This window comes from Pezoporus wallicus, unplaced genomic scaffold (assembly GCF_028554395.1).
Source record: "Pezoporus wallicus isolate ANWC-B61680 ecotype Strahan unplaced genomic scaffold, APGP_CSIRO_Pwel_v1 scaffold_11491, whole genome shotgun sequence".
Classification (NCBI taxonomy): Eukaryota; Metazoa; Chordata; class Aves; order Psittaciformes; family Psittacidae; genus Pezoporus; species Pezoporus wallicus.
In genome coordinates this window covers 11,962,414-11,985,316 of record NW_026642649.1, presented here as the reverse complement: position 1 = coordinate 11,985,316, position 22,903 = coordinate 11,962,414, and the positions used below count along the sequence as shown (strand labels likewise).

The 22,903-nt window shown below is 42.9% G+C and overlaps 1 protein-coding gene across 1 annotated transcript in view; it reads right to left on the bottom strand.

Annotated features, from left to right (window-relative positions):
* ITGA9 (integrin subunit alpha 9) overlaps positions 1–22,903 on the bottom strand; it is a 210,822-nt gene that overhangs the window by 162,321 nt on the left and 25,598 nt on the right. Inside the window, exons 6-14 of the mRNA XM_057431474.1 lie at positions 22,345–22,474; positions 20,550–20,635; positions 17,971–18,039; positions 14,294–14,431; positions 12,053–12,158; positions 10,554–10,648; positions 7,557–7,647; positions 6,462–6,507; positions 3,445–3,599 (exon numbers count right to left, since the gene is read on the bottom strand). Coding sequence (XP_057287457.1) covers positions 3,445–3,599; positions 6,462–6,507; positions 7,557–7,647; positions 10,554–10,648; positions 12,053–12,158; positions 14,294–14,431; positions 17,971–18,039; positions 20,550–20,635; positions 22,345–22,474 — 916 coding nt within the window. The remainder of the gene's footprint in view (positions 1–3,444; positions 3,600–6,461; positions 6,508–7,556; positions 7,648–10,553; positions 10,649–12,052; positions 12,159–14,293; positions 14,432–17,970; positions 18,040–20,549; positions 20,636–22,344; positions 22,475–22,903) is intronic.

Below are 22,903 nucleotides of genomic sequence, written 5' to 3'. Positions count from 1 at the left end.
GTAAGAAGAGGAGTGTCCACTTTCATCAGGTTTTAGATCAAGCATGTTTCTTCAATCCTAGAAACATATTCAGAGTGCAAATATCAACCAACTTATTATCCCACACTAACTCTCACACCAGTTTTTCAGGCAACAGTATTTGAGACATGAGAACTACCCCAGAAATGGATCAACACACAAGCAATGCATGTCTTTGAATGTGAACAGTAGAGTATAGGAAGTGAAGAGTATAGGAGAAACTTTGAAGCCGTTTTAATGCATCTGCCTAACTCTAGCCAAATGCCCAAACCCCTTCATTTTCATAGCTACTAAAATTCACCTCATTCTCACACTGGCACTATTATCGTTGTTGTCATTATTGTAAAAGAAATGATCCAGACTGTGGGCACAAGTTTACTTCCATTCTTATGCAAGGATGAACACAGAATCAGCGCGTGATGTACAGAGATGTCAACAGCCTCTGTCTGCTTCACCCAGAAGTGCACAGCCTGAACAGGCTGAAGCTGCTCACCCAGGCTAGGAAATGCCTTTCTCTCATCTCCTGCCTTTCTTGCATATACAGGGACCCCGGGGAGACAAGGCAAAGACCATTCAAGTGAGGGAAAAGAGCCTGAGCTAGATTCCAGGGTGAAAGAGTGAAAACTTAAAATGTTTCTCACACATCCAGATGTACCAGAGGCTGTCATGTTGGTGGGAATACAACGAGAGGCTCAGCTCTCCCAGCAAGAGGCAAGGCACAGTGACGGGTCAGACAATGCCTGGCACGCAGCACAGCACACATGCTTCACTTGGGCATGTCTCTTTGTTCAAACAAAAACATTCCAGCATAAATCCATACCTCTGAAGACCATAGTCTGCAAACAGTACGCAGAAAATGGATGGGAATTATACTGCCATTGGCACTATCAAGCAGTATCAATAAATACAGACCCTCAGATATCTACTCCATACACTGAACAACGCAGTATAGCAACTACATTGCATGGGAAAAGTTTCTATGCAAGTGTGAGGCAGTGCTAAATGAACACTTTCTTTCACATGCGCATTAACAAAACAACTACATGTTCAAATGAGCACTGAAGACACATATTTGCACAGAAGAATTCTGCCTGCTTGTTCAGCTTGGCTTTCTAAACATTATGTAGTAGGTGACCAACTTCAGCTGCCCAGAAGCAAGAGCAACGCCCAGACAGCAAGCAGCTGCCCTGAGCATCTACACTGACAAGCCTTAAGGAAGCAGCATTCCTGATGGCAACTGTGTTCTCACCCTCTAACTTATCAGGCTGACCCCAGTCATCCAAAGATGAGACAATCCCAACACTTTGACATAGTATTTTAACAGCTCCATATGTCTTTCACAGTCCAACCTGGACAGTGATTTATTCATAAGGATATTCTATTTTTTTCCCACATTTAACCCACAGGAGAGGAACCATCGCAATATTTCCATGAATTGTTCCACCCTTTGTTAACTGATACTCTTCAACTGCAACATAATCAAAATAGCCTGACTGTTGGATTGCAAACTGAAAGCTTACTTGAAGTATTTTATCCAAATCATATCCCCAAGTGGTTTTATACAGTCAGATAATTCTGGCTGCAAAGTTTTCAAGACAAATCACTTTGCTAGAAGCATTGTACTAAAGGACAATGGTTGGAAGTTTTATAATAATTTACTTCATAGTAAAAAAATTCCTTATAATGAGATGGATGTTACTTGCTGAAGAAGATGCACATGTTTATTTCACCACAACAAATCAGCAGGGGTACACTTTGTATGACAACACAGGGGAATTCAACTGGCTCTTGCAAGTCATGAAGAAGAGGGAGAGAGGCCTTACACAAACACGGGGAGCAGATATTTAGATTGGAAAAAAAGGCAGCTCACTTCTTAGCCGCAGGTCCAGAGAAACAAAATTAAAGCAAAGGAAATATTTTGAACAGTATCCCCAGGATCATAAGAAAACCTAGATATCCAGAAAATCAATTCAGTGATTTCCAGACAGGAATTAGCACCCAAGGAGCACTCAGAGATAACTGGCAGAGTAACAGGCAGTACAAAAACACTTTATCAAAGCATGTATTTTCTGCTGAGAGTCATCATTTACAGGGAGGGAAAACGTGCAAAAATAGAAACTGAAGTCTCAAATGCACCGCTATGTTAGAATCCAGAAGAATCTTAAATTTAGTAACTCCACTTCCTTAAGCTGTTCAGGTGAAAAAGTGACAAGCTGCAGAGAGCAACTTCAGAAGCAGCTTGTAGTTCTCACTCTATGTGAATGGCGAGAAGTAACAAGAAGCCGTTTTCTTCTCCAACTCATTTAAAATCCAAATACTGCAGCAGGCTCTGCATACTGGGATTCATATATGAAACTCTCACCTTTCTTGATCAGCAGCTCAGAAAGGCTGGGGATCCAACTGCTTTTAGGGTTAAGTCAGGCTCATCAATTTCATCTGTTATGCATAGGATTTGCAGGGATGGCAGGGTAAGCAGAATGAGGACAATGGCTGGAAGGACTGTTCAGATTAGCTAAACTTCCTGTGCATCGACCGTATTTGAGGAGAGTTTTTCTATTAATATGAGTGTTAGTAGATAGAAGACTAAACTGCTAATTGCCAATGCAACTATAAAAGCAAGGTCTATAAGAGAATATAAGAGGATGCCATTCCTAAGGCATGGCAAAGATAAAACATCGTGGCTGAACTAAATAAACCCAGACCTTACAATATTTACAAACACTCTATCCCATGCCACTTCACACATTATCTAAGAATTGTAAACACTGGCGTGTAAAAGACATAAGTAATATTTTAATGCAGCCACACCTTACACAGTTTCGTTCACCTAAGAAACCCTATGTGTTTTAAAGAGACTAACCAACCTGGCAGATATTCTTGCTGTCAGTAAAATACTGGGCTATTCATAACAATTTTACAGACAGGTATACCGATACATGTAAAAGCTCATGTCTGGTAGGAATTCAGATTTATAGTGCTCTGCTTCAAGAGCTTGTTGTAGACTTTTAAAAGCTACTAATCCAGAGCAAATCACACCTGCTTTCTGATAATGTTGATAGAGGATATGAATACAGAAATGTGTTATCGAGAGGTAAACAGGTAAACAGGGAATATGAACTTAAAAAGCATTGTTTGCTTCTGCTTCTGGTTTTTCATCCTTGCAGTAAGCCCAAGGACACATTTCCTTCCTCTCACTGAGGAAGAAACTGCCCCATTATTATGTCAGCCTCATCATGCTGAACATGATGAACATTCTTACATCATGTAAGAACATGCCCAAAACAGGGACCCTCCAACTTTCTGGAATTGTATAGTCCAGCTCACCCCAAAATGACTTATTTCCCATCAAAGCTCTGTTCCTGACTACAAAGGGAGTCAGGTCAACCTGCTAGCATGCCCCTCCCAGCGCTGGCACAGGAACCTTACCTATTTCTCCAGGAACACGCTTGCCACTGAAGCGGAAGCACGTCGTGACATTGAGGCAGTTCACTGGCTGCAAGCCATCATGGCACTGAGGAGCTGTGATATTGATGGACACGGGCAGGAAAATGGAGATATCCATGGTAATGACAGGCCTGGATCTGGTGATCAAAGAGAAGTGGGATTGACCCATCATTCAGATGGAAGTTTTCAGCCAAAAGAAATTCACATAGATTTGATAAACTGCACAATTTGAGGCAGACACGAAGAACAGAGTGTGTTTGAACTGTAATATAAATTAGTACTTGTCCTAGCTGGCAAAGACTGCTAGTGTCTGAGTGAAAACTGTAATGTCAGCTTGAGGTTCAGGACTCAGATGCAGACTGCAGGCAGGCAGCTGGAGAAATTGATAATGTATAATAGTAATCATTACAAATAACAAAATTAGCAGCACAACAGCAGTCAAGGACAAGATCATGCAAGTGAGACTGCTTGCTAAGCAGCCTGGATGGTCAGGAACAGGTAAATGGAGACCTTAGTTTTCCAGAGAATGGCTTACAATCAAATTTGTTACCTGAAAGTCAAAGAGCAAGCACAGGGATAGGAGATACATAATTCATACATAATTTTTCTGAATGTAAGAGGGACAAGAGACACCATATTCATGTTTTCTGGAGGAGGGAACGTTCAGCTTATTCCCTTCAAGTGAGTGGTAAGGACTGAATCCTCTCTTGAAGCCTCTGACCTGTGTTTCAGGAGTTACCCAGTGCACTGTGAATGAAACCTTTCTGCCCTTGCAACTCTGGCACCAGGCTATTGCTATGACTACTCCCAGCTGAAGGTGACCTTGCAGAGCAAGCCGAGTGCCATCAGAGCCTAAGTGGGTCTCCTCTCTCACTCAACACAGAAGCCCTGCCAGATTGGTTGGGAAAAGCAGGACAGAATCCCAGGCTTGCCTGAGCATCCCCAGAGCAGGGCTTCATCCCAAAAATTCACTGAGTGTTTTTCTTCATGGTTTTAATTCTGTACATGTTCAACGTGAACATGTTCTTCCAAAACTAACTGCAGTAGTGAAAAAAAAATGTGCAGCAACCAGCAGATTCACTTCTAAAGTAGTCCCAGCAGCCATGCAAGGCCAGACCGCACGAGTAAACCACTTCAGGACTCTCACTCCATAAGCCACTTACTTTAGAGGCAGGGGAGAGGGGGGAGAAGAGAGCAGGGATTGAGGTTACACCTAATTCATACTGACTGGAATAAGATTTACATCCATCTCTGAGGCGGCTGCTCAGACTCTTTTACCACAGCCTGCAATAACAGTGTAAGTTCATATTCTGAGATGGAGGATGAAGATAAATGCTAACCCTAGAAATATATACAGTAACGGGGAGGAGGGAAGAGTGAGCTTCCTAGGATCATTTCACACCTTTGGAAAAAAAATAAACCACTTTCCAAATGCTTGGGGAGACAAAGAGTAAATGCTATGAACTGAGCTAGAAAAACATTTCTCCTAGGAAAAAAATACTCCTCCAGCCATGATGCACTGTGTGATTTTTCCTTAATGTTAGCTCACTTGGTTATTCACTGGGGAAGAAAGCAGTGCTTCTGTCAAATGGCCATAGAAACACGCGAGCACTACGACGACGATCTGCCCCAAGTCACCACGGCTTCCACCAAAGCCTTTAATGTCACTTGGCAAAACGTCTGTTTGTTTTGGCAAAAGGACTTCATGAAGGCTTCTAGAAGGATGAGGAGGGAAAAAGAGAAAAAGCCGATTTCTTTATCCTACTCTTCTTTATCTGAACAGAAAGAGGGACACACTGCAAATTAGCAGTAGCAGTGATTAATCAGGCTACCCACAGTCCATCCGTAATGTACCAATTCCCTCTGAAATGCACAAATATGAACACACAGACAGAGGTCACCATGCTGCTGCAATCCATGTGGTTTTAAACATCACAGCAAGCGTTTCAGGTAGCCTTCCCCTCCTGCAAGTAACAAGGCAGGAGAAGAACAGTTTTCTTGCTAGGGGTTTCAGGGATGGGGTCTGCAAGATCCCATCTGAGGAAGGCACACGTGCATGATAAAGTAGCAGAAAGCTCTTCAGAAGACTTGACCATCAAGATCATTTCTCCCCCTCTCTCCTATTTTCTTTTCTTTTGTTTAACTAATTCCAATGGAAACAGAGTCAAGTTTTTCCTGTCTTGAAGGAAGCAGACTGGCACGGCCATTCCGCAGCTCTAGCATTTGTCTTGGCAGTCTCATCACATCCCATTAAGATGCAGGAGACCCTAGTGACTTTGACTTCTAATGACATCTAGGTATTGACAGGATTTTGCTATTAAATATTAACAAGTGTAACAATGGAGCTACTGGCAAAATTCAAACTTCTCATTCCCTTCCCCAGGTCTGTGCATCTGAAGCCCACTCCTACTTTAACTCTCCCCCTGCATAATTTGGTGAACCGAGCTGCCACACCTCTCTCCATCAGATGGAGCAAGCAATTGCACTTAACTCATACACTTGAAACAGCAGCCAAACTCCTGTGTGCATTGAAAATGACTTTGTATTTCATTTCCCTGAGGACTCCTATTTCATTCTGACTCCCATTATAACTCGCAAAATTACATCCTGGCATCTGACACAGCTGGCTTGTTGCTTAACTGTGCTCCCTTAAATCATAATTTATTTACTTTATGTAAATGTAAGAACAATAAAAAAGCCTTCTCTCACATTCAAAGCAACCTTTCTAAGGAGGCACTAAGATGCAACACATCTTCTTCCAGCTCTAACCCTTTGTTTTCTTCATAGCCCTGGTTGTCCTCCGTATTATCTCTCACTAAGCTGTATAAATTCTCTGACGTTATCCATGTCTGAGGTTCTGCTTAAAAACTAATCCAGCTTCCTTCTTCTGAACACAGTAAACCAGGCAGAAAATTGGAGTGGTGGAGGACTTTGACCGCGTATGATATAAGCAGAAAACAGACGAAGACAACAGCAGATGAAAAAGACGTTCATCTCACCTCAGAAGTACCACATTGTCTGACAAGAAGGCTCCAACAGTCATATCTGAAATTTTTGTAACATTGAAAACAGTTACAAAGGAGGCATAGGATTCAGTTCTCTCAAATCAGTTGCTAAATCACAGAACTTACATATCTAAACAAAAGCATTTTCCTGACTCAAATCAGCCAGTTGGTCCCCTCGAACATCATTATGTCACAAGCATTATAACTGGAGGATTAGGCCTGTGACATTACTTCTCTTCTACTTCATTGCTTGATTTTTATTATTATTACTATTCTCCATTTCTTTCTGTTTGTTTTAGTTTTAAGATTGTCATCATGACTGAGCAGCTTGCAAGAAACTTACAGCCTTAGAGAGATACTGAAATCATAGAATCATAGAATACCTCAAGTTGGAAGAGACCCATTAAGGGTCATTGAGTCCAGCTCCCTGATTCTCACAGGTCTACCTAAAACTAAACTAAACATATGATTAAAAGAGCCTCATGACAGGCTTAGTGCTGTGACCATTTTCCTGGGGTGTCTGTTCCAGTGACTAACCACCCTCTTAGCAAAAAGCCGTTTCTTAATGTCCAGATTTCATAGAGTCGTAGAATAGTTAGGGTTGGAAGGGACCTTAAGACCATCTAGTTCCATCCCCCCTGCCATGGGCAGGGACACCTCACACTAACCATAACACCCAAGGCTCTGTCCAACCTGGTCTTGAACACCGCCAGGGATGGAGAATTCACAACTCCCTTGAGCAACCCATTACAGTGCCTCACCACCCTTACAGTAAAGAACTTCCTCCTTACATCCAATCTAAACCTCAACACATCACAGAAGCTACAAATTGGGAGCGCAGTTCTTGCAAGGCAATCACCAGTGAGCTCAGATTAACAAGAATCTTCTGCTTTAGCATCATGACTGCCCAAACACATAAATTAAGTGATCGGCTCAAATTCTCATCAGGAGCTTCAAATAACAGAAGGCAAAGGGAGGAAAAAGCTCAGCTTCATCAGCCTCCTGCTACAGCAGGAGCCAGCAACCTGGAAATGACCAGCTCCACTGTTTGCTCAGCCTGTTGCTGCATTTCCCCAGTAGCAGACATACCTGGATAACCATTGCTATCCATATCCACTCCCCCTGATATGGACTGGCCGAACATCCTCAGCATGGGGTTTATTGTTTGCCCGGACAGCTTCTGCAGCAGAAAACATATGAGTGGCATTCATCAGTAACACAAAGAATCCTCTAAAAATAAATAAATACATCCAAACCCTAAAAAAAACCCTCAAGCCTGATTTTCATGGTCACTGGAAGTCTTTCCTGTGTGCTGGAAGTGCTGCACATCTGCACACTTCACCCACGCAGCCCTAAGCAGGAAGGCTGTCAACTGCAGGAAGCCCTTCTGCTCTGGGCTAGGAGGAGGCCAGCGTTTACTTGGATTAAAAAACACACCTGCATTGCAACCCAAGCAAAATAAAAAGCACATCAAATTTGTTTGGGGGGAGGAGATGGAATTCACGTGTTTTGCTTTTTTTCCTCATATCCTTAATTTCTGTAAGTGCAAATTTTAAGTGGCATCTAAACAAAATTAATAATTAATTGAAGCAGAAAATGCTGCACAACCATTCCTTTTCACAAAGTTTGCCAGAGTACTCGAAGTCAAAATGATTAATTTTCATCTCACTTGGAAACTCTGGTTTCCATCAGCTATTATGCAATATTTTGTGTCAGTTTGGAAGCTGTATCTCATTTCTGCCTCCCCGACGCAAAGCTTAATTAACTTTGAACATAGCTTCCTTTTTATTTTAATTACTAACACAAAAACTTTCTCTAAATGTTTTGAATTCTCAATGTCTTTGTCTGAAGCAAATGAACATATCAAAATCTCGTTTGCCAAGAAGGCAATCAGATGCCTTCCAGCTCCCATTCATTATGCCGGGTCACCAGTGCAAGACCTGAACTTGAATCAACATCTGACTACAGAAGTTACAGACAGAGGAAACCTAGCCCATGAAGTAATTCTGAGGCTGCTGGTGGTGCTTCACAGTTTGCGACATGCCACCAGCTTTTCCTGGCCCTCCCATAAAGGGCATAATGCTGGACAAAAGGTCAGACAGGAAATTCATGGAAAAAAGACAAGTTGAGGGAAAGAAGCTATCCCGCAGTCCTGACAGACAGTTTAAAGGGAAATCAGTGCCCCACCATTTAAGATCTCCTTTTCCTACTCATGGGCAGACAAGATTAAGACCACTGGAAGTAACTTCCTCCCTTGCACTATACTTGCATCACATCTTGCAGGGGGGCTCCCAGTTAGGGTGGTAAATCACGCCTGCATGCATCCCAGTGGACATCTGCTGGCTATTATGACCTAGAAGGAAGAGGTATAATGCTGCTCTGCTTTAAGTGCCATGAATGAAAAACAGCAGGCCACAAAGCCAATTAAGCTGCTTCTGCTCATAGCCACCACTAAAGCTGCTAAAGGGAAGTGAGGGAACTACACTGAATGAGCAACTTAATGAAGAAAAGTAAGGGTGAAACACTAACAAATTGAAAATGGTGAAAAGATAGACCCAGCAGGCTCTTGTCTATCTTTCTCAGCTTATTTAAAAAGGGAAATCCAGGGCGTTAAGATGGCTCAGGGGCATAGTATTAAGATACAAAAAGTCTTTCTTTGGGTTCAAATCCAGGGCAGGCGGGTAAAGAGCTGAAGCTGTTACACAGCTCTTTTGGTTGCATGTGGGAGATGAACCAGTGGTGTGGTGTGCGTAGTGCCCTGCAGCAGAGCCTGCCCATAAAGTGGTGCTCTCTCAGATGCCTTATGGCATGGGACAGTGATAGGAATGCTGCCAAGGGTCAATGACCACCCTCTTGAGCTGGGCTTTATCCCACTGACCAAGTGGAGAGGCACACAGAGCCATGCCTGCTGGCCTTGCTCCAGTGGGGAAAGAGAGATCACAAGCAGGATGTTTTGCTTCCCACCCTGCTGATCTGTCCTCATTAAAATATGTAACATTTTCCCATGAATGAGCAAAAGAAAAAAAAAAATCAGAAAATCTGATCCTTTTCAGGAAAGCTGGAAAACTCCAGATTTTTCAGCATCAGAGAAGAACCTCCCAACCGGGGGGTCTCTGCAAGAAACGGGTAGAATCCACCATATGCCACACATCAGTGTGTTTTAGAAGTATCCATAAAGAGTCATTTAACTTCCCTTCTTTTTTAGAGAAAGCAGCACATGGCGTATACATGGTAAAAGGAAGAAGGACTAAACCTCTATGGTCTATTAGAAGAGTCTCCAATACAACCACTAAACTTCTAAATTCTGCTTGAACTGATTTATTGTGAAGGATCCCACCCAGCAACAAAACAAAACAACCAGAACTTCAAACACACAGAAGGAGGGAAGATTCAGGCCCTCCGAAAATAAAGAAATGTGCTAGACAGAGCCTAGGGGACACATGTTGTGCAGCATGAGCGTAAATTTATGTTCTGTACTGCTTGGCTGCAGTAGCTAAATCGTACTGTGTCATCTCTGCACAAGATGCTATACAATGTATTCTAGCTGAGATTTTACTCAATAATGGTCAGTGAAATGGCACCCGCCAACAGCCTTGTGATGTATTGTCACATCACTAAGAGAGGGACAAGATGGGTAAAGAAGTTTCTGCAGGGCACAAAGAAAACTTAGTACCTCTTACTTCTCACCACGGCTGCTTCTGCAGGAAGGAAGTGCAACCTCCCAGCTCCCCACTGGTCTCTCCATAGTTTGTGCACTCAGCCTCTCCATGGTTTTCATTTCTCTTATGTGCTAGTACTATCTCTATAAACTGACATCAAACCCCAAGTTTTTGTTTGCTTAAAGAAGGAAGCTACAGCTGCTAAACGTAACAAAAGACAGTGAAAAATATCTTCTGACTAACATAATTTTACCCTACAGCATAGATATGGACAAACTTTGGGAGAAGCCATCTTCAAACTAGGACTGAGTAAAAGATGTAGAGCTATGATGAGGCTACTTATAAAGGGACCCCTAAATATGGTTTATTTCTGCAAGCCTTGGGAAAGTGATTTCAGATAGATATCACAAATAATAGTGTCACATACCATAGAGTACTGAGGTACAATACCATTGGCATCCCCATGGTAAATGTACACTGCTCCTCTGTAGTTATCCTCCTTAGGCGCTCCAATGGCAACATCTGCAAAACAGTACAGATTATAAACATTTCATGATCCATTCCATTAATCAAACCTTTTCCCAATTTTAGAAGCCAGCTATCCATTGGAAAATAGCTCCCCATGACGAAGATGATCAGCAGCTCATGTGGACCTGGCTAGAAGGAACTTGTTTGACTTAATGAAGAGCTCATGTTAAGATAAACTTTAAAAAACACACAACTGGATATGAATTTTTACACACGTGGCTATGTTATGCCTAATTAGAAACACGTGCATGTTATGCGTGTGAAAATGTGTGTTTATTAACCAGAAACCATGTTTAAAAAGTTAATTTAGAATCCCTTCATATCAAAATCTCCAAGGCAGGGGAATCAACATAGCACTGGCAAAACATTTACTGCAGCACTACACTACACTAAGTTTGCTGGAAAATCCAAATCCAAAATGGATAAGCAGGAAGAAAAAAAGAAAGGCTGCTGAGGATGCACGTTCAAGTTGTATTTGATCCAATTTAACTGCAAACTCCTTCAGGAAGAGTGATCCCACCTCCCATTCTCCTCACCTAGTTGGATTTTGTGACTATACAGCTGCTAAAATTAAAATCTTCCCAAAGGCTTCCTACCCGCAGACTGACTCAGCTCACTCCACAGTCTCTCCATCATCACAACTGATCCACAAGCAGCAGCAAGAACATACAAACGCATGTCCAAGTGCAGAGGAAGAGCATGCCCATCATTTGTGAGGGCAACCTGCAATGAGGCTGGGTTAGGCTTAATGGGATACCACACCCTGAGTGGCCTGGAAGAAATAAATCCAGGCACACACTGAGCAAGTCAGCCTTTGTTTGGAAGTCCTTAATCTGTGTTGCCAGAATTCCAGGCAGAAAAGGCGCCAACATCAACACTTTGCTCTCACCTATTGCTGTCACTGCATGGGGGCCTCACACTGAGCAGCCTGCAAAAGGAGCAGGCTTAGAATAAAGTGAAGGAAAGAAATAATAGAGCACGTTATCACGAGTGAGAAGCTACTGCTTAATTACACTTCATGATAAGAAACGCGATTATGTCATCAAAACTGGAGAGGTGTGAAGACAAAAAATGGGAAAGAGAAAGAATTCAGATGTGCCTTGGTTTTGTTCAGGGTGTGGGTATTTAAAGCCTTTTATAAACAACACGGAATAAGAAAATGCAACAGCAAGGAAAGCAAAGCAACGTTAATGTGATTGGGGTGCGAGCTGCATGGACATGGACTAATCCCAAATCAAGGACAATCAGCTACAAAAGGCTTTATCAAATCCTATGCAAGCACATTTATCCTCATCACGAGCTCTGAAGGAGCAATGGATGCCACACAGCACTCAGCCATGAAAAGAGGCCAGCGGTGCCACCAGTCCTGCTGGCATTTCAGGAAGAAAGCACACCAACCTGGGAATCCATCATCATCAATGTCACCGAGCGCAGCCATGCTCTCCCCAAAGTGCGCGTTGTAGGCGCTGTCACCATCCAGGACCAGCTGCTCTTCCAGCACCCCCTAGCAAGCAGGAAATAAAACAGGGTCAGGGAAATGGTGCGAGCCCTGGATGAGGCAAGCCTTCCCATGGGAGCCATCCGTGTGGTGGGAAGCACCTGGGAACAGCTGCAGCCTGACTCTTGCCCTCGTTGCACACAGATCACCCAGGTGCTGGGAATCTAATTTATTTGGGTTTTTAACCTTCTGTCTTTCAGTTAGGAGGGAGAGAGGGAATGAAAAGGAGTGTGTAAGTGATATAACTAAAATGCTAGATTAACTGAACTCAGTGATGTAACGAAATGCAGTCATAGGGCTTGGTGAGCTCATGAAGGTTTCCAGATGCCTAAAACCTAACAGCCCAGGGCTCGCTCTACTGGCAGATTACATCCAAGGAGCAAAATCCTCAGTCCAGACTTAGTCAAACTAAACTGCAATGAGTGAAGGAAAATTTTCCCCTAAGCAAAGAACATTGGGGCAAATGGATTTGAAAACTTTTTAAGTATTGGACTGAAGGATTAAAGCAAAGTCCCCAAAAAGCCTTCTGAAATGAAGAATAAGGGAAGAGATTTAATGAAATAAAGGGGCAGAGGAAAGTTCAAAAGCAAGCTTTGTACTCCTGTGCCATGAGAAGCTTTATATGGCTCTGGTATTTCTTGCCCACCCACTTTCTGGTCAGATACATTGGCTTTAGTTTCTTGCTGTCTTACCTCAAGGGGAAGGGAACATTGCCACAAGAAAACAAAATTCAGTTATGCAATGTAACTCTGTACCCACCTCCAGGGTTGGTTTGGTTTGGTTTTGCTTTCTTTGTGAATGAGAGTAAACTGCCCTCTGGAACATGTAATAAAATCTTTTACTCAGCTGTAGGGACTTGCTGACTTTAAGAAAACCCCACATAAAGAAACTGAAATGCAACAGAGAGGAGACAGGCCTGTACGTGCGACTCATTTCTCTGCAGTCCTCACAGGAAAGGGCAAATATAGGTGTATTAAATCTAGCGCCACTATGCATGCTTGTATGATGAAGCAGTTTCTCTGATCTGATGCAGCAACCTATTAAGCAATGGTGCTTACAGAATGGAACAGAGTTTGAAATGTCCAAACCCCAAAATAAACCCCACCATCCTGCAAGCTATTGCTCCTGCACATAATTTGTGCCATAGGAGTACAAGAAACTCCTACTAGCTTCTTGACTGCTTTTTAAAAGATAGAAAATGAACTCCTGCACATTCTCACTGCAAGCAGGAAATGATGGCTATTATCTGCTTGGCATTCTACACCCTATCCTAGAGATCGAGCAGCAACACTGCTGGGACAGCCTGCGGATCGAACTGAAAAAGTAAAACTCATTTAAAAGAGGAGTAATAACAGAAAACGAAATTACACCAGAAGTGATACTGAAGTCTCCCAAATGCTGCCTACAGGACTTGGGATGAATGGTAACCCTAGCATAAACAAACTTAAAGTTCACATAATACTGGTGAGGCAAACCAATTTCATTTTAGTCCATAACAACTCCTGGTTTGATATAGCAGGACTGCGACCTGAATATTAAGTATTTAATAATGCATAAACCACTGTTTTCCTATAGATACAACATAAGAATGATCTTGTTTTGATGATGCAAGAAAGTTCAGGTTTTTCCAAGACTGTTGTTCAGTTACGTGAAATTCAATAGTACCAGCTGATAAGAACTTCCCCTGAAGTCTCTATATTAGGCATAACGTAAAGATAACATGAATTCAACCTCTGGTTTCTCTTCACAAAGTCTCCTAGGTCCCCAGACATTTGTGTTCTAATTTGTAGGTCTTACTGACCACCCAAAACACAAAGGGAACTCAGTCAAAGCTGCTGACTCCTACTTGGTTTTGGCATCAGCTTCATGTAAAGCCACAAATACCACCAAGTTTCAACATAAAACCAGAAACTTCCCCAGACCTCCTCGAAAGATTCACAGCTCTGTGATGAATGCAGGCTGTGTCTGGGAAACCAGGATACCAGATGAGTTTTCTGTGACTTCATGCTCTGCTAGAGGCATCCAGAGCCCCACTGTTTAAGAGATCAAGTTTCTCCATGGAGTACTGGAAGGACGCTAGTGTTACCTTGCCCGCACCCACACCCTCATCCCTTACCAAGCTCTCTCCTGCCCATACTCACGTTTCCTCTGTTGATATAGACTGTGACTTGACCTTCATCTCTGATCTCAGAAAACATAGGTGCTCCGACCAGCAGGTCTGACAACCCGTCAGAGTTCAGATCAACTGCACATAAGGAGGAGCCAAAGTAAGAGCCCATCTGTAACCAAGCCGAGTCACAACAAAGCGTTCAGTATCTGCCCACACACAGGAGGAAATCATTTAGGCGTGTTTTCTTGTTTTAATTTCAAATGATGACTTGTTGCTTTATCACTCGCAAGCACTCCTAAAGAGAAAGCTATGGGGATAATTCTGGCAGGAACTAAACACTTTACCGTAACAGTGCATCAGCTTGGATGTTTTAACAAAGGAATTAGATTTATACCTTTATACCCTGAGACACGCTTAAGTGAGACACTTAAAGAGCTTTCTTATATGAGCTTTCACTTGTCAAATGCTTAAAACCAGGAAGGGGTGAAATAAGTTTCCCAAACCAAGGTCTGGCAAGTGATTATTCATGCCCAGTACCAGATTTCCTAAAGAGGCTTGAAATTGGGTACCACAGATCTTCTGGGGGTGTGTTAAAGAAATAAAGAAAAGAAAAATAGGCTAGGGGTAGGATATCCATGAAAAGGGGCATCTAAAATTACTTCTTGATTGTGGTCTGACTTCCCCTGCTCTATTTGTACCTGTTTATATCAGTCACCTTCAAATAGCAGTACTGGTTGTGGGGTTTGATCATAGCCTTTCTTCTCATGTACAAGCAGGTGAGTTAACACAGAAAGACCTTCAATAAAGGCTTTTTAGCAGATACACAAAGAACCTAAGCGTCACTTTCAGTCTCCAGATATTACTGCTTGATAAAACTTAACTGCTTAACTTTAAGAAATCCATTAATTTCATTACTTAATTTTTGATATATGTTAACATTAAATGCTAACAATCTCCCAACCAGCACCCACATTACAGGGTGAGACCTTATAACTCAGGGACCTTAGTAGCTCAGGGGGACCTTATAACAGTCTCCCAATACCTAAAAAGGGTGTACAAGAAACCTGGACAGGGGCTTTGGTAAGGCCATGCAGTGAGGGAATGGCTTTAACCTGACAGAGGAGAGACTGAGATGAGCTCTTAGGCAGAAGCTCTTCCCTGTGAGGGTGCTGAGGCACTGGCACAGGGTGCCCAGAGAAGCTGTGGCTGCCCCATCCCTGGCAGTGTTCAAGGCCAGGTTGGACGGGGCTTGGAGCAACCTGCTCTAGTGGAAGGTATCCCTGCCCATGGCAGGGGTTGGAGCTGGATGAGCTTTAAGGTCCCTTCCAACCCAAACCAGTCTGGGATTCTATGATTATGAATTTCAAAACACATTTAAACACAAGAAGGAGACCAAAAGCAAGAATGATATTCCACCCTTACTTCATCCACTTCTCCTAAGGTACCACAAGGCATACTCTTTGAGACCAACTACAAACCATAGTCTCAAAATTAAAAGCAACTTCCACAAGACAATTGGAAAGATACCACTTCTGACTTGAAATTGAGAGCTGTTTACATAGCAGGAAAGATTGAGGTTACAGAAATCATTATTTAGGTTAAAAAGAATGAATCACTATCTTGTATGCTTTTACATTCCTCATTGTGGGTCCCAGGCCTTCTACGCCTGATAAATTTAGATGCACCAGCAAGAGCTACCAGGCATGCAGGAGATGGGCAGCAGCGACTCTGTTCTATGAAGTCCATAAGGTTTAAAAGCTGCTAAATATATATAGTGGGGTGAGTTAAGGATAGAGTTTCAGTCTGTACTTCAGATTTCTGTGTTTGTGTGGGTTTAAGGTCAGACCTCAAACATCATTTGATGCCAGTTATTTTGTAGCTTAAGCTCCCTTGTGGGTTTTTTATTTGTTTATTTTTTTTAATCCACTTAGGTTTTACAACAGATTTCTCATGGGTAAGGAGAAGAAGATATGAGAAGCATTTCATTATGTATTTAGGCAGTTTTCAGGGAAAGGCTATTATTTACTTGACTGCAACATGGTATGCCTGCAGTGTGGGTGAGTTCACAGTGCTGTGAGAACCTGATGTTTGTTCACTTAACATATACAACAAGGCACTGTGTTTTCCTTTTTCTTCTCCTTATTTGATTTCCTAGCTCACCCTCCAGCAATAAAAAAGAGATGGAAGAAACTGGCCTGCTTTAAACTTCTGTTGAACAAGAATGCAGGGACAATGAACTTTCGTACCACCGAGAAGGATGCAGCACTTTGTGAGAGCTTATTTCCAGGCAGGGCTCAGTGCTGAGCATGTCTGGTTATATTTCAATTACAAAACAAAAGAAGGGTGATTCAGGACGGCCTTCTTTTTCAAATAAAGTTCTCATTTGCATTGTAGAGAATTTGTAGAAGACAGATGCTGCAGGGAAGGAGGAGATGGCAGCCTACAAGTATTTGAAGGATGCAAATAACTGATTGTTCAAGTTACATATTACACAATTGAATGAAAAAGGAAAGATTTTGGCTGAGAGCCGCAAACTTCCTGATAGCTCTGTTTGTTAGGCTGAGGAATAGTTCTCTAGAAGCATATCCTTAGGGACATTTAAAAGTCAACAGAGAAAGAAATGAACAGGAAGCAATCAAACACAGGAGATGCCCTGGATGAACTGGGAGGTCTTTTCCTTTCAAGACGTCTTCAATTCTGCTAATGCAGAGAAAGATAAATTTTGGAGAGGCCCTAAAATACAAGTGACACCATCCCCCTGCACAGCCTTGCAGTTTTCTTCCATTCCAGGCATGTTTTTTGAGACTGTGTTTTGTTGGGAAAAAAAATAACAAAACATGCTAACAGTCCCAATTTGATGATACAGTCAAACACTTCATATCTGTCTGAGAGTGGCAGGTCTTCCCACACCCAGAAGCCACCAGTAACCTTTTCCTTCTGTATTTCCAGGAGAACACAGGTAGCTCCAGGTAAGGGATATCATCTCCTCACTGTGTTATTCCCAAATAAGATCTTTTTATTGTTACCTATAGGTAGACATACCATCCACTTCATTTCCCCTGCAACACATCTCCAGCAAGCCCCCAGTGAAGAGCACAAGTTGTTGCCCCCTCTGATATAACACTGCATGTGGAGGGGGGGCTGGATCTCACTAGCGTTCACTAAAATTAATGGTGAGTGCAGTTCAGCAAGAGCAAAAGGCAGAACTGATTCATGGTGAGAAGGGGTAAGTTGCAACCTCTTGAGGTAATGAAGCTGCTCCTCCATAAGACAGCATAACCCCCCCTGTCACATAGGAAAACACACTGGGGCTCTTGTATCACACCAAGTCCCAGGCTACCCACATCTCCCAGTAACATCTAAAAGGAAATCTCTGTGTGTAGGCTCACTGGGCACCCCACATCCCACATCTCAGAAGGTGCTGCTACAGCTGCATGAGGCTAAACAGAACCACTAGGACAATTTTCAGCAAGACATTTCCTGTCAGCCATGTGGGCATTGAGCAGACACTGCAGTTATGACTGCTACAGGAGAAAGGGCATACAACTGATCTGCACAGTAGGTTTAACTCTTCTGGGATGAAAAGAAGAAACAGCATTTGCTTGACAACTCTTGAAGCAGTGGAATAAAAACAACGCTGAGATGACCCTGCCATTATTTGCCCCTTCTCTACCTCTTAAAAGAAAACACGCATACATAAAAGCTCACCTTTTTCCCTGAAGCCTGAAAAATCTTTACCAGAGAGCCTGACAGTCTGTCTGTTCTGAAGATATAAACCTGAAAAGAGAAAGAAAAAAGTTAACCAATACTAACTATGACTCACATAATGGTGCAGCATTGTTGCTTCCTAAATAATATCTAAATCATGATCATGGCCATTGCTATTGCCAAGATCCAATGTCATGACCACTTTAATGCTCAGTCTTCTTTCAAAAGACAAAACATAGAGGTCCCCGTTTTCATTATGAACCACAGGCCTCTCATTGTAAAAAATGCTTGAATATCTTGTCACCTGCATTTTTTGGTGCACATTTATGTATTTAAAAGCAAGTAGTAAAGGTACTCCCAACAAGTGGCATCTGGAGGCTGCCTGGAAATGGTAAAAGGCTGAGAAGGCAAAACCTGCTTCCCTTCCCTTGTCCAGCCTTCCTTTCTCAAGGACACATGCCTGCACATACTGCCCTGCAGACTTCACGATACTTTAGCAAAGGTCAGAGTAGAAATCCCCATCGGACCACCCAAGGCATTTGCACTGTTTCTCTCTGAAACAATCCGTAAATCAGAAAACTATTCAAAACATAGTTCACTCATTACTTGTTTCCACAGGAGAAACTGTTTAATCAGGAACTCCCAGGGATAAAAATATCGATATGAGCTCTATAACAGATCTTGTACCAAGATTTATGGCCTAAAACGTATGGCTTGCAGAAAGGGGCTCCCTTTGACAGCAAGGCTGGCTCTGTTAGCCTTTGAGACTCCTCCAATATTTGACAGCCTCCCTCCTAGCAGGTGCTCACAGTCTGCAGGACAGAGGATCCTCACTTCTAAGGCCACGTGGCAGAGCCAAGCCCTTGACACAGTTGATTATGTGGCAAGTTATTAATAGGTGGCAAGACCGAATTCAAAGCTGTTCTTGGCCAAGAACACAAAACAGATTTACTGCAGACGATTGCTCTAGATATAAAGGACTCCCTGGGTTTTTGCAGTGCAGCAAGAGCATGTTGCCAGGTGTCACAACTCCAAACCCAGCCTTAACTGATGACACTCTTTCTTGCTTACTTTAGAGAAATGACTCATTCATTAAGAACCTGGCTTTACCTTCAGTGAAAAGGGTGTGACAATGCTAATCACTTTCCATCAGGGAAGTGGAAAGGATTAGCTTATTAGAGAGTGAGGAAAGCACAACAGGACTCCTCAGCATAATGTCCTGTACTCAACACCTCCTATAGTCTCTTTGCCGTGCATTCCTGCTACCCACATCCCATGCCAAGGGAGGATAACAGGAGCTTTTACGAGTAGAGCAGCAGTCTTTTAAACTATAGCAGCAGGTGCTTTCTCATGGATCTCACATTAGCAGCTGGTTCTTTCTCCCTCCTTGTACAGAAATAACATCTGTTCCACCAGGAAACAGGTTGGAAGGAAGGTGCATTGGAGCAGTCATAACAGAGCACCTGATAATGACACCATGTCTTTCGTGTGTGCATGTCCACTCAGTAGCAACTGCGCTGCTACTATATCCCATATATCCTAGTCATGCCAGATCAGGTAATGTACCAAGTTCATCCTCTGCTTTTACTCTGTTTTCTCCACTTGTGCTACTACCTTCTGGGACACGGTTACTACTAGAAATAACCTGCCTAAACCAAGGGATAGTGTTCATGGTAGTGGAGACCTCTCCTCATGGTAGTGGAGACACTCCACACCAATTCATGTTCCTCTAGAAAAGAGCCAGAAGGACAAAGATGGAAGGCGGCTGCAGGACATCTCTGCTCAAGCACATGGTGACAGCAGGTCCCCAGAGGTTTGGATTTTGAAGAAAGGAACAAAAGCAGATACTTTATGTCGCTTTTCTCCCTCTTCTCACCTTTGTTTCAGAGGTGTATGAGGGTCACAGTGCTCACTCCCAACTGGCTGCCTCGATAGCAGCTGACTACTCATCACAGGAACACCAAGCACACCTAGCTCACCAGCCATTTCCATCTAGCCATTCACTTGCTTACATCTTTGGGACATCAAACATAGATCTGCCTACAGGAAAACCATAGGGTTTTTTTTTCCCTTCCCAAGAGAATATCAATCATAAAGATTTAGAACCACATCTGGCAGAAACCCAGATTCTAATCCACTAAACTTCAACGTATTATGAAGTTTTAAGAGGGAGAACAAATCACCTAGAAAATGGCTTTTCATGCTCCTTAGAGATGCTACCCTGAAGTAAGTACTGAAATAGCCAAATGTATGAAGAAAACAAGCAGAAGACAAACTCTTTTTTCCAAGTTTTTTTCATTTCCAGGCAAGGTTTAAGTGATACCTATACATTAAAAATCCTAAATGACAGCAGTGTGAAAGAAATGTTATAAGTAACTATGGTAAGGATTGGGTGGGAGAAAAAGGGAAGAGAGGGTTGATGACTTCACCAAAACACCTCACCTCTTCTCTGCTCAGTGCTCCAAAACTGCCCTGTAAGCAAAACTCTCCTGACTTCTGAGATATGTGGGAACTGTACCAAAACTGCTGGTTTTGCCCCATTGCATCTGACCACATTAGTGTTTGAGAAAAAGGCGCACCTTTCCGATGCCTCCATCCTGGGGAGCTCCTCCTACAACGTCCGTGCTAGTCGGCTGGGAGAAATGACCTGCTGTCACTGCATATCCTGAGAGAGGAGATGGGGTGGGAAAGGAGGGACAAGATAAATAAGTAAATAACCATGAAAGGGAAGAGCCTGACAAGCAGGTCAGCCATCTGGATCACTGCTCCTCCTGGGCTGCACACTGTTAGCATTCAACAACATTCTGCTCAGGATGTGCCAATATTCTGCTCGAAAGCTCACAGCACTGGGAATCATAGAATCAAGTAGGTTGGAAAACACCTTTAAGATCATCAAGTCCAACCATTCCCCAGCCCTGCCAAGGCCACCACTAACCCATGGCACTGAGGGCCTCGCCTACACAGTGTGTGAACACTTGCAGGGACGGTGACCCCACCACTGCTCTGGGCAGCCTGTTCCAATGCCTTTCAGAGAAGACATTGTTCCCAATATCCGGTCTAAACCTCCCCTGGTGCAGCTTGAGGCCGTTTCCTCTTGTCCTACCACTTGTTCCTTGGGAGCAGAGACCAGCCCCCTCCTGGCTCCATCCTCCTGTCAGGCAGCTGCAGAGAGCTCTATGAAGTGACAGTACGTCCCCCAGTACCCTTCTGAAAGCTTAGAGAAGAAAGGGGTGTTTGGAGCTGGGTGAGGGACACACGATGCAGGTACAGGGAACAGTTTGGTAACTGTGAGTCCAGAAAGGGAAGCAATAAGACAGGAATAGGCACAAACACAGCAAAGAAACCACATCACCGCAGAGAAAGTATCACATCAAAGAGCAACAGTCTCACATCCACCAGACTGAAGTGTCCTCCCTTGGCTAAAATCACTGCCCAGGAAGGCTTGGAAAATTACATGCCTTTTTGGTTGGGGGAGGCGAGCGGAGGACAGTGGACAAAGAGGTCAGAGATGTTAATGGCTTAAAGAGATTTTTGTTTAGGTAAGAAGAAAAATGGGAGGATAGATCAAAGAAAGAAACAGTGTGTTTGAAAGAAGCAGATCAAAGATTCAGTCTTATTTGATATATTAAAATGATATATAATAACTAAAGATGGGTAAAGCACTTTCCTTCTAAGGCTGTCTTGTATTTGCCTTGCTCATCTCTGGTAAATTATGAGGCTCTTGTCTATATGGTAACACTATAATTCAGGTCTATCAGTGCCAAAACCTATTTATGTCCTCAAATACGTATATATACACTCCCATTTAGCTATCACCAAACAGTATCTTCCAAGTGGTATTTTTTTAAAGACTAAAGGTTAATGGGAGAATGAGAGGTCAGAGTGAGTCTTTAGTCAAACAATATCAAACTACTGACTGTTGGAAAAGCTTTCTAGGTCTCAACAGTCTTAGGCACTGGGGATTAAGTGGAAGGCTTTAAATTAAGTGTTTTAGGACATCAGCTGATTTTAGAGCAAGAAAAACCAAGCAAGTTAAAGATGTACTCGAACCTATAGCCAATCTTTTCACAATCTTCTGTTGCTAATGACTCATTTCTGTGGTGCTATTTTTGTTGAAATTAATTTGTGTCTGCAACATACATTCTGTAACTGTGTGTTGTACCCATTTTAAAGTCTGGTGTAAGCAGACACAGCCTAACCACTGACAAATAATTTGTCCATCACAGGGCAAAGGCAGGAATGTAGGAGGCCTACTACCATCCAACTTGCTTTTCAGTTGGAATGCATGTTCAGTATCAACTTTACAGCACCAAAGCCCTGAAATCTGTTGTTCAACTGAGCCATTCTCACACTGAGCACCAGAGTGCTGCTTACCAAGGTATGTGTACCGCCTGCCTATCATGGCATCATCGTTTAGCTTGTAATATGTGTTGTCAGTGAGATTCAGTACTTTGACAGTTCCTGTCCAATAATAAGATCCCGGTGCACCCATGATGACCAGCTCCTACAACAGGAAAAACAGAAAGGTGTGAGGGAAAGGATAGGGAAATACATAATTAATGGTCAAAACTGGACAAAAAATCCTGTTTTACATGGTAATGGAGAAGGGATGGGATATTAACTTAAAACACCAATTGCAGGACCATCTATAACAGTCTCCATTCTGTGTGTATCCTTTCCAAAGACGGAGGTCACGGCACACACCCTAGAGACACATGGTCTCCCCCTTTTATGGTCCTTTTATGCTCAGCTGTCCTGCTGCTTCAATAGGCCTTCCTCAGCCTTACCAACCATCAAACTCATCCCTGATAACACAGTCCTCCCAAAAATCTCTCTCCACCTGCTGCCTTTCCCAGCCATTCTCCAGAAGACCTGAAGACCCTCCCCAAGAGACAGAAGTGCCCTAGCCCACCCAGAGCCACCATTCAGCTAT